This window comes from Haliotis asinina, chromosome 3 (assembly GCF_037392515.1).
Source record: "Haliotis asinina isolate JCU_RB_2024 chromosome 3, JCU_Hal_asi_v2, whole genome shotgun sequence".
NCBI lineage: Eukaryota > Metazoa > Mollusca > Gastropoda > Lepetellida > Haliotidae > Haliotis > Haliotis asinina.
The window spans coordinates 36,600,921-36,613,314 of record NC_090282.1 but is presented as its reverse complement, the minus strand read 5'-3'; the positions used below and the strand labels follow the sequence as shown (position 1 = coordinate 36,613,314).

The 12,394-nt window shown below is 37.7% G+C and overlaps 1 protein-coding gene across 1 annotated transcript in view; it reads right to left on the bottom strand.

Annotated features, from left to right (window-relative positions):
• LOC137276787 (CD109 antigen-like) overlaps nt 1–12,394 on the bottom strand; it is a 29,294-nt gene that overhangs the window by 16,161 nt on the left and 739 nt on the right. Inside the window, exons 2-15 of the mRNA XM_067808432.1 lie at nt 11,909–11,971; nt 10,845–11,002; nt 10,478–10,503; nt 9,713–9,881; nt 9,478–9,548; nt 9,008–9,133; nt 7,303–7,342; nt 6,436–6,529; nt 5,095–5,212; nt 3,130–3,357; nt 1,921–2,091; nt 1,235–1,333; nt 888–950; nt 121–312 (exon numbers count right to left, since the gene is read on the bottom strand). Of these exons, the coding sequence (XP_067664533.1) occupies nt 121–312; nt 888–950; nt 1,235–1,333; nt 1,921–2,091; nt 3,130–3,357; nt 5,095–5,212; nt 6,436–6,529; nt 7,303–7,342; nt 9,008–9,133; nt 9,478–9,548; nt 9,713–9,881; nt 10,478–10,503; nt 10,845–11,002; nt 11,909–11,967 (1,614 nt within the window). The 5' untranslated portion in view covers nt 11,968–11,971. The remainder of the gene's footprint in view (nt 1–120; nt 313–887; nt 951–1,234; nt 1,334–1,920; nt 2,092–3,129; nt 3,358–5,094; nt 5,213–6,435; nt 6,530–7,302; nt 7,343–9,007; nt 9,134–9,477; nt 9,549–9,712; nt 9,882–10,477; nt 10,504–10,844; nt 11,003–11,908; nt 11,972–12,394) is intronic.

Here is a 12,394-nt window from a genome sequence, read left to right as displayed (position 1 = left end):
CATGCTTTTCTTAGAAGAATTCCCAACTGAAGACGTAAGAGCACTTAGACTAATGGTCCTAGAAAATGATAAGTCTGGGGATGGCTTGCTGCATTGTTTTGAGTGTGTTTCATATCATACCTCATTGTTGTCAGAGCTGGCGACGTTCACTCGAACTCCGTCTGCAACGACTCCGCCGTCCGGTAAGAAGTAATAGAAAATAAAGTATGCATCTGGAAACATATCTGGTGTTATGTGGAACTGTGTAGATAATGAAGACTTCCTGTTGGTAGCTATGACTCCATCGTCAAAGACTTCTTGACGCACGACTATCTGGAAAACACAACATTAAACTTACAGTCAATGGCTAAAAGTGAGTTCGCAAAAATAGTTGCACAGTGTTGGATCACAACTTTTGAAGATTTGTTTTGGCAAATCGGCAAACATCGCTTTGAGATTTCGCATGTCTGTTTCGTTGTGGTGTGTAAATGATAGCGAGCATATTTTTGCAGTTATTTCCTTTTGTTTACCTTCGGCGTATCGTCTGCTGGAACTTACCTCTGATCAGAGAGATGTTACCATAACTTTATCACGGCAAGGTAAATCAAGTTTCAAAATCGCAGATTTACTGGAAATTAATCCCAGAACTGTACAAAAATGTATCAAACGATATAATCAAGTCGCATCGAACGAAAACAGACCAGGAAGCGGCAGACCGAGAAAATCGGTCCGTATATTTCATGTTCACTTCCTACCGCATCCTATTGATTAATACGACTAGTGGTAACAAGCGACCTCTCACAGTGCAATTTTATTACCAAAAAGAAAATCACTTTCAGGAAACATTCATTACACAAACAGTATCCTGATAAAGTGATAGCCTGCTGTTCCCAAAACATATACCTTACCCTGTATTTCAGATCCGGCATTATGTGGTTGGAAAGTACTGTGACATTGAACCAGTCGTCTGCCTGTCCAAAGTAAATTTTGTCCCTATTACGAGTGAACAACAGTTTAATAATTGATTCTGTAACTAATGTATGCTTTTCGGGATTATCAGTTGTAATCTTATGATTCACAGATTTCTGTTACTTAACTTACTGCATGGGTGGAAAAAGCGGGATTAGTCCGTCAAAAGGGAAGATTTTTCTGACAATATGTTAGTAAATTAATTAATTTTCTTCTCTATAACTCCACAGACAACGCATGCGCCCTATTTATAGAATTAATGTGCTCGATCATGTAAGTCTCATACTTTTACTTCTTGTGATGAAGGTAGAATTTCCAAAAAGTGTCCCTCAGACCCAGAAAATGAGTATACATTCATGTCCTTGCTGACTCTTTGATATGCGACCTGTTGATAAAAAATTGAGTTTAGTCATGTCTGTATTTGGTTACATTTTTATCTGTGTTCATTAACACAAACTAGCGCTAGTATTGTGATGTAAGGTACGTTTAGATAGTAAAATTTATGTTTAATCACCTAACAATGCTATGATTACATGGATGGATGGTCAGGTATAGATAACAGGTTGATGTCATGCCGTCGTGCACATTTTTCATTTTGATTAAGCCCATTATTTCAATCACAGGTATATCTGGGCTAGATTATCTGCTTGTCATTGTCATACGGTTGCTATTCAGTCATGGTCATACGGTTGCTATTCAGTCATGGTCATACGGTTTACATTCTGTCATGGTCGCATGGTTGATATTCTGTCATGGTCGCATGGCTGATATTCAGTCATGGTCATACGGTTTACATTCTGTCATGGTCGCATGGTTGATATTCTGTCATGGTCGCATGGTTGATATTCTGTCATGGTCGCATGGCTGATATTCAGTCATGGCCATACGGTTGATATTCTGTCATGGTCATACGGTTGATATTCTGCTAAATGATGCGTTGAACAACACACAGGACAAAAACGATTGACTTACCTTCACATTCAGACTAATGGCATCGCTAGGTACGGTGATCCTAACAGTGTTAAAACCGTTTAACACTGGTGTAAACATATTACTGGATGCATGTCCGTTGATAGTCGTCGTGAGTGTTCCTTTTGATAGAGGGGCTGGCAGTGTGTCTCCATTAGATTGTTGTATTAGTATCTTCAACCAAACAATACTGGAGTCAGTGGCAACAAACAAATGAAATGTTTGTAACCAGTAAAATGCAGTAACGGTCTGATGTTAACAGGATGTGTGATTAACTGGATGAGTAGACGGTTGTTACGACACAAATTGCAATAACACGGTACACGGCAAATTGTAATAACACCGCGGCAAATTGCCAACACAAATTTATCCAAAGACACTAGGAAGACATAACGAAACATCGAGGCCTTCTGCCGTTTGACATACGTCAACGAACCTATGCATAAGGGGAATATCATGAACCTGGATGTCTGTATGTGTCATACGGTTTATTTTTTTCATTAACAGACTATTGTAGCTGCCTATATAGATACATTGATTCTTCTCTGTGATCACTAAATATACAGAGGATAAAAATAACTCAAAACAAAGATGTGCAGCTGTAGAGATGTTTGGCTAAAATAACTGTCCTGACCAATCCATATTTAGAGAAAATTCATCTGGTACCTGGTATTTAGGGATATCATTTGTATCTACAATTAAAGGAAATATTCTTAAAGACGTGATGGATCTGCTCTTTAAAGCAAAATGATTATCCCTATCCTATCTGTACAATACTATCAAACTTCGGTTTCGCTAGTCAAAAATGACAGTCATGTGACCATCCAACAGACATTGCTGATTTTCACTTTTCAAGGCAATCCTTTTTCGGAAAACAAAATGCATGTTTCTAAAATCGTACACATCCTGTTTAAAATAAAATATAATATCCATAATGGTTTTATTTCTAAACTGAAGTACTAAACCAAGTTATGATAGTTTGTTTCTGAAAAAATCCCTATGAGACAACCTCTGCTGGCAAAATATACTGGCTGACGCTTAATTTTTTATTTACAGTATATATCTTATGAATTTGAAATCAGCCAGTACAGATATCCGTTAGTATAGCCCAAACATGACCGCATATGGAACCATATGTCCTTTCATTCAAAGGCGAAGGCTAAATATATCTTTTGCTCTTTCCATTGTATACTGTGCCATGTTTTTATATACCTGTGTATCAAAAGGCATTCCTGGTCGGAAGAACTTGGAAACTGGCATGATCGTTATTCCTATTGGGCTGTCGTAGAGGACTACAGCACTGGAGCCATTCATGGTGATACCATCCTCCGTTACATATGCGTCTATGTAGAGGGAATCAGAGGACAGGGGAGCGTTGGTACCTTTCCCCATTTTTCTTATGTCAGACATTGGTATATCAAACGTGGCAGAGCCTTTTATCTGGAACAGTCAATAATACCAAATGAATGAAACTAAACAACACTTCAAGACACAATGCTACACACAATATTTTGACCGATGACTTGGGGTCACATGCACTTACTTTAGATTCCTATTGATGCAAACTGAGGCTTATTATCCCTCACGACTTGCCTGAAATCGATAACTGAAACTTTGAGGCAAACAGATTCATTCGGGTAACACATGCCATGTATGGATTGTAAACTATTCCTCCGTACATCGAAAACTGTCGCACGCGGTGTCTTATGTGTTTGCCAAGCTGGTGAACGTTGCGTTAAAGTACAGTCAGAAATAGAAAAAAAATGAAAACAAAAGATGTGTAAAAGAGTATGATATCCGATACTCATAGAAAAGCATAGTATTAAATGTCGCAAAATATATAGGCGGCATGACCACCCAAAGATTGACAGGACTGGATATTGGTGTATGTGTTAGGACATGCCGTCTACTTCCATACGTTAATTCTCCCAGCCCGTCCCCAACCATCGCCTGCTTCACCCGTCCTGGTTTTGTTATTCAGACGATCCCTTCTACCTGTTTCGTTTTATAGCGACAGTGAGACGCCATGGTAGTTGTATCTCAAATACATAGTGACAGCATGAAAGTTATAATAATTATTTTTACGACAGCTATCGTTTATAATGAAACTAAGTCTAATTTCAAATTGAGCATATAAAAAGTGCCCGTTGTAATAAAATATCATCGCACACTAATTTGAATATTGCCATGGTCAGTTCCAAATAGGTCGCTTTGGAAAATCCTCATTGCTCATTTCTGCTCAAATCTCTTCACAGTAAAGTCCTTTTTTCACGTTTCCTGTCCCTAACCACATCACTCTGTCGCGGTCCCTAGTATGGTGATCTACCTTCTGTTGTTGGCGATCTATAGCCTGTTTTTCTATTGTATTGTCTAAATAGTGATATTAGTTTTAACTTTTCGTTCTACTTTTAATTGAAATTGTGATATTCTAGTTGTTTTACTGTCCTTCGTTGACAGATTTTTACAATATGCATTTATTTCATTTAAGTGTTCATTTAAGTGTTCTCGTCACGATATGGCTGAGATATTGTCGATGTGACGTTAAAGATTAACTCACTCACTCTGTCGGGCCCAACCTATTTTAACAGATATTTCACACTGTTGCATATCAACTACAGCAATTGTAGAGATTAACGTGAAAAAAAAAACCAGTTTGTTTCTATTTCCGACAGTACTATAATATGGAACATTTGTTAAGAACGTTCCAAGTGACATGACTCTATTGGATTCACTAGAAGTAATGTAGAACACACAAACACACACACATATAGTCTCTCTCTCTCTCTCTCTCTCTCTCTATATATATATATATATATATATATATATATATATATATATATATATATATATACAGATAGATAGATAGATAGATAGATATCCAAAATCATCCAAAATATCCAAAATTGTACAAGATATTTGTTTCTAATCAGTGTTATTGTAAATCAATTCGGAATTCGGAACATTTATTGAACGCAACAGATGGTAAAGAAAGAAGTAGATGTTATGTCAGCCATTACGTATTTGTGGTCAGACAATTATCATCATTTTGATACATATATGTCATGATTCCGTCCCTTTTTGGAAGGGTATATATATAATTTAAATGAAGATGTTTCAGATTACACAAGTTGATGGGGAACTAAAGGTGTGAAATGTATCAACAGGTCACTAAATTACCCTTTTAGGAGAGGATACGTATGCAGGAAGAGTTTGTCCATAGTACTGTGGTTGATCCCATGATTTCAGACTGCCAATGATGGAGACGTTACCTTCGACGTCCTTTCCAAACACATACCTTATTAAAAATAGGAAGGATGATTGAAAAGTATGTTGTCACTGTGATACACTGGAAGAGTCACGAACCTTCAGTCAGCATTACAGAACTCTCTAGGTTGTTGTTTATGACACTGCTTGTTATATGGTACAACCAGAAATTATTGAGAATTTTAGGGATATGTTTAACTAGATTTCTAGTATGAAACACCTTGACCAGCTATCAAGTGCTTGGTTTCATTCGAGAGACACGACTCCGTTAATCATTTTTCATTAGTTCGTGAAGAGTTATACCCCTTTCCTTGCAGTCGACATTTTCAGTGATCCTCAGTGATATTCTCGAGGAAAAATTCACTCCTGTTCACGTGTTCTATGGAAATTTTTAGATTTTCCACCAGGACAACTGGACAACTGGTAGTCTAGACCGCGTGGGAGCCGTGCCAATTTACACTCATCAGACCGGTACACAAAGTACGCAGTCTAGACTACCAGTTCTCCGACTTCCATTTTTGTGGAAGTCGCGGTGGCTGACAGCGCTTACATTAATCCAATACAAAATGTTTGAGGACTTATGAAGGAAAGTATCAACAAGAACAATCTGACAAATATTGCTGAAATGAAAGAAGAGGTGGTCTGATACTGGGACAGCGTGAACTACAATGTTCTAACTTTTTGCTGCCCATGGTGACTTGACAAAGTACTAACTGTTCACCTGTCTTTCTGTCTGGAGTTATGTTCTGCTAATATTCACATTAAATACGTGTGTAATGAGTGATAAAAAAACATTTACAATATTTAACTCTCAATAATTTCTGGTCACACTATAATACGTTTCAGCCGACTGTATGCTCTTTCTTTCAAATTACATGCGACATTCAATAAGCCGCACTCCTCCGAGCTTAACAGATCAGAACACAGGACAACTTCATGGATAACAACTTCTTATTGCACAGAGCGATGTTTCGGAGTAGATTCTTACACCGTTATCAAAGCAACCATGATTAATTTGTAAGAATCTAGATCCATATCAACTCTACTGTCTGCTCATAACAGAAGTTGTTATTCATAAAGATATATTGTTCGTTAATGACTCTCAGCACCTAGAAAGCTGATGACATGTTTAAATCAGCGCAGTGTGTCTCAGGTAAAATACATGTAGTACTATGTGTATGCCAATGTTGCATGTTATTAGCGGATGTTTATCACTTGTCTTAAATACGATATACAGTGTCATCTGAACAGTACCTGGCTGTTACTTTCACGTGAACGAAATCGTCACTTAAGACAACGAATTTGCTTTGCTGTGGAAATTCAACTTGTACTTCGTACGTTGGTAAATCTGAAAAGGACCATAATAACATATTTCTGATTGCGGTTGAATACGAAACTCAAAATAAAATGCAAAACAATTGAATGTACAATGTATATATGTTCGCGTACATAGACGTGACAGTTATCCCCCGAACGTATTCCAGGCAGGTCAACATGCACTTCACTCTCTTGACTTAGATGTTTCAGTTGAACATTTGATTTTGCTTTGCTCGTGACAGGTGCAGGATTAGGGCAGGATTCATCATGACCTGACTGTGATTCAGTTGAAGGAAAACGCATGTTAATGGTACACTGGACTCTGGTTTGTCTTGAGATGATAGATATCGACTTGTGCCTTTTCATTATAAACTTGTCCTGTTATTTGTCACAGATTGTAAACTGGATGAGAAACTACTTGGTCCAAAGCAAGGAGGTGTATATATTTCCTTAAGAGACCATGTATAAAGGACCAAATCTCCACGTCCATGAGCGATATATGTGTGGGATTTCTGTAGCAGTTTCAAAATTATAAAAGCAATACAAGCTTTAACCAAGAGAATCATGTCATAATGTTCATTGATGATGATCTGAAATGTTTTGTGTGACAAGGTATGGTCAATACGTGAGAAAATCATATTGAAATCTTTACATATGATCTACGACAGCACGTTTCTCCCTTAATATGTTGTGAGATGATGTGTCTATAACTTTTGCGTATATGAAGAAACTATTATGCAGATAATATAACCAAACCATGACAAGCCTGTGTAACACTGGACAAATGCGTGCACAAATACTCACAATAATCCATGACTTTCAGATTTACCGTCGTTGAGTTTACCTGTAAAGAAAGCGTATTTGTAATCATCATGGTAAACGACATGTCGAAAATCGCTTGTTTTGTTGCACAGACTAAAAAGAGCGGATTGCTGATTAATGTCTGCAACAAAATGGAGATTAACTATTTTGATTCGATTCCCTTTAGACATAATACGAGGGACGGTCAAAAATTTCACAGAACTCAATATGGAAATAAAAGGTGAAGTACGTTTTGTGCCCGTTTGTACTAAAAGCTGGTTGTCATTTCCCTGAAAATTTAAATATTCTGAGTGGTCCCGAAACAGCTTTTGTATCAGTTATAGGCTCGTCATGAAAAACGTCTACTTCCACACAAGGGAGACTGCGAATCAAATAATCAGTGGGTGCCAGATCAGGACTGTTTGGGATAATTTTGCTGTGGGAAATGCTCTTGCGAATGACAGTTCTATGAATTCGACTCTTTTGAACAGTTACATGGTTACAAGATAGCTGGACACCATGTGTTAACGTCCTTCATCTCGTTTCTTTAAATGTGTTCCTCATCTTCTTAAGTCATCACAGTAGGCACGAGTGGTTTGCTCTAAGGATGGTTAGTAATCAGTCATCAAAAGTAACTGGAAATGTGGCCATTACCTGCCAGCAGGGGCTGAATTTCGAACGTCTTTGGAAAAACTGACTTCTGTTAGCTGTCAGGGTCCCAGTGCTGAATCATATCAAGTCACTTGACGTGTTGGCAAGTTCTTTGGGCTTACCATGTAAATGTATAAGTTGTCCCTACGTGACTTATTGGGGAAAACACCGTCTTGCAGAAACTTTGGGCATGGAGTATCTCACACAACCTTACGTGGATAATGTCACATTCACCTTCTTCGTTCACTCCAATGTAAGGACATACGAGTATGCATGTCTGCCTTAACATCTTCAAGCTTAAACTCGGCAGCCCATTTTGCCACGGTGGAATATTAGGGGCAAGACATTAGATCAGGGCCCTTATTCTCGAAACGTTCGTAGCTCTGAGAATTCGTAACTTTGATCGTAGCCAATGTGTTAAGAATGGGCTTAAGAAGTTCGTAGGGCTACGAACGTTTCGAGAATAGCGAGTCTGCTTTCATTAATGCTGCTTGTGTTAACGTTCTTTTTCATAAACCACTGTTTTGTCCACAATCAGTAGGGTACCTCTGATTATGCCAAAAATATTAAAGATGCGAGATGCTTGAACTTTTAACGTCTTTGAACTGCATTTAGAAATGACTGAATTGATGATGTCAACATTTTCATGACGAACACCATAATAAATACATCATACGTCATATTTGGGAATTCATATAGGCTATATAGAGAATACTACACGAGGTCTCATTACATACAAATTATTATGAAAAGAGTGTCCTTCCTATGTTTGCATTCCCACAATGCATGTAAGTTGTAGAAAAAATGAATTCACGTGTTTGTTATGAATGGAAACTTAGTTCCATCACAACATGACGTAATTGAGAGATCATCGGTTATCCAATCACATCGTTAGAATCTCAGGTCAAGTCGTTACGACACAGGTCAAATTCGATACGACAACGTGTGACGTTTGAGATTAGTATGCAAATACCCATACGTTGACCACATGGATAATAAATCAAACATATACGCAATAGGCTACGATATATGGGGGTCGAAAATGTTTAGATCCCACCCCGTCGCTTGCAGTGATTGACCAAGTTCCAAAGGGCACTTCGTCTCCAAGGTCAAATGTTTGACTCAGTACACCACCAGTCATCATCAGATTGTTCCACAATTCAACCTTTTGTCCTTTAGGATCCTGAAAACACAATTTATGAACGCTTGATTAGCCCTGTCTGCATGCAAGGATTCAAGATATATGTGTATAAAATATCTGTTTGAACGACTGTATGTAAATGTGCACAAACTGTGTACGTATTCATTCTTAACAGATATGGGCATATAAATACACTGTCATTTAGAAAGTTGTCAAATGTAATAGGAGCATACTTGGAGTTTGTCAAATATACATTGCCATGGAAACTAGTTTATGAAGTGGCAGCGTGACTATCAAGCGTGTAATCCTTTAAAGTGGTACTGTAATAGAGATGGCATCTGGGGTTTGACAAAGAAAACGTTTGAAACAGTTAATACTTGTATTACCTTCACAGTAACTGTTAATGGTGCCGAGTGAGGGATCAGGTGTTGGTTTAGTCCTATAACTCGAAATCTTACTGCAATAGATTGGCAACATATTTACATTAAACATGTTTTTTTATAAACCAGGCTGAATTAAGTTCATGCAGGCTAACCATTTTGTTGTGTATACACAAAATACATGTACATACTTGCGATGAAAGATAGAGCTCTATAACTTTGGTCATTTACAGTTACGTACCTGTTTGTCCTCCCTTGTAGATATATTTGTCTGTTTGTATCAGGTAATAAAAGCCTTCAGCCCTGTATACAAGCTGGGGAGATGGTGTAAGAGATTCTACTTTGATTCTTTGAGTGGTTGATTTACAGGTGAAGATATACGTCTTATCCTCCGTTATAGTTGGTGGGACCTGTTGGATAAGATGCTATAATCCTGTAAGATGCCAAGAAAACAAATAGTTTCAACATGAGACTACAACAGAAACTGATTTCTAAGTCGAAATAAATGGACAGTAATGAGCTTCTCGTCAAGGTACTGTTTAATACTTTTGGTATATAAAATTATAGAATAGTCTATCGTGATATTGGATTTTACCTGTACATAATTACTAATTGGTATCTTTCATATGAAGGTTTGCTACTCTGATACCAACTTGTAAGTAACTAGTTAATGGAAAATTATTAAAAATGAAAAATTAATGGAAAAAACGAGCAAATGCTTTCCAGCATCCCAGCATTTGGAAAAGTGATCAGTCTGCTAAAATGTCGAATGCAATTAATTAAATAATTTGTGTTACCTGTGGATACATCATTTTAAGGGTAAAGCGAACAATGCTGCAAGGACCCAGGAGGTACAACGAGGTAGTAATGTACATATTATTGTGTTTGCCTTGGTAAATTGGCGTCATCGCGGAATGAAGTGAGTGAGTGATTGGATAGGTCATCAATCACTACAACATTTTCATTTTTAGCTTCTTAAGATGGAAAAAAATGAGGTTTTCAGTACCTTCAACTCTAGCTTTGTTATTGTTTCTGAAAGAAAACAAGAAATTTCAAGTTAATATGACTGAATGTTTTTGTTCATTATTGCATGCCTGTATCTGCGTCTCATACATTTACCTGGCAATAATATTAGCTGTACAGCGAATCGTTGATTCGCCTCGACTGGACCAGAAGTGCCAATTAGTGTCTTAATGTTTTCAATAGTAATTATGTTCCTCTTTTTGTAGAAAGGCATCTGACCACCAGTATAAGCTCTTGAACACTACATAACAGTAAACGTTTTCTCATGCATGAAGACTTGCTGTATATGCAAACTACACAACGTCGTCTTGGGGTTCTCTGAAATGACCCTATATTACAGTTATTTTTACCTGGTGAAACGTCTATGTTTTTTGAAGAAACAAGTTCCCCAGCTGCCGTTTTTATTTGTCCAACTAATGGAATAATCCATGGATTGTCCTTGCTGTGGATTTCAACACTGAAGTTCCTTCCCGGCTCGATGTAATCGGGAACCAGAAATATCAAGTTTCTGTGTGATGAATAACAATAATTTTTATACAAACGTAACGAGTTATGTGCTATACACACATACAGGGGTAGGAAATTAGGATCACATATTGCACCATTTGTAGAACGTTAAATTACATTAACAGATATTAAGACAATGAAATGTTCAAAGACAGAGATAAAAATGGTAACTGTAAAACCGTAACACTTCGATCACAAATCATTGCAAATGTTATACATTTACTTGTGGTAGCAGGACTTATTGTTCGTTAGAAGACTGACAGCCCGGTCCTTGAACATATACAAATATGAGAGAAACAAATAACTCCATATAAATATAAAAGGAGGTCAGTGAGATAGAAGAACCTGGAAAAACCAATACAATCGTACACTGAAAGTACAGTTCTCCTACTTTTTTAAGAGTATAGACGCGAGGTAGAATTAATTGCCTACACTTGCTTGTTTCACATTTTCTTGTATCACAGTAGCGTATGATTTCAACCTCTGATTTGTCTATCCCAGAAGTAGTTATTTACAAACCGCCGTCGCTTAGATGGAATAATTGCGGCCTTAAGTAACAGAGAGAGAACAGAAGATATAAAGATAGTTATAGACATTATGTGGTTGCTATGTGACCATTTCAGCATGCATGCCCTCGGACAATTTCTATCGTGTCTTCTCTTTCCTAAACCTACAGCCTCCGATATTCCTTGTGGGAACCGTAACTCGCTCAACATTTCGTGACCGTCCAGCGTACAAACCCGAATCCAAATATCCCCAACCACTGACAGCGAATGTAAATGAGCATCATTGCTTAACAAGTTTGAGCCTTCCTTACACAACCGTCACTAACTTTTCTGTGATATAAAATCTCTTGTTGATGAAGCAGATTCAAGTATTTTCCCAAAATGTGAAAGCTGCTACTCACTGGTTTCTGGCTGAACATGATGGTGAGAGGGCCACAAGAAGAATGCACACAATATACATCTCCCTGGAACAGATCAGTTATGATGCAGATGTAGCATGGTAATTAGGCCTTATGTGTCCCTTCATTGATCTCCAAGTGACACTTATCTCAGTTGTATGGGACGATGCTCATGATGTTGACCATTGGATTGTCTAGTCCAGACCCGATTATTTACGGACCGCCGCCGTATAGCTGGAATATTGCTAAGTGCGGCATCAAGCAATAAACCCACCTAGTAAGACATGTTGCTAAACCGGAAGTCCTCTTTTCGATAAACTCATCTTAAAAGGTATAAATATTTGTTTTTGATGATAAATGCTGATCATGTCGCTGTTTCATTTTGCAACATCTGATTCCCTTGACGAACGATCCTGTCAAGGTGATGTGAGGACAATCTGGAACACCAGCTGTCGATTCCCATGCAGCTGGCTGAATCTCTTACTAAAT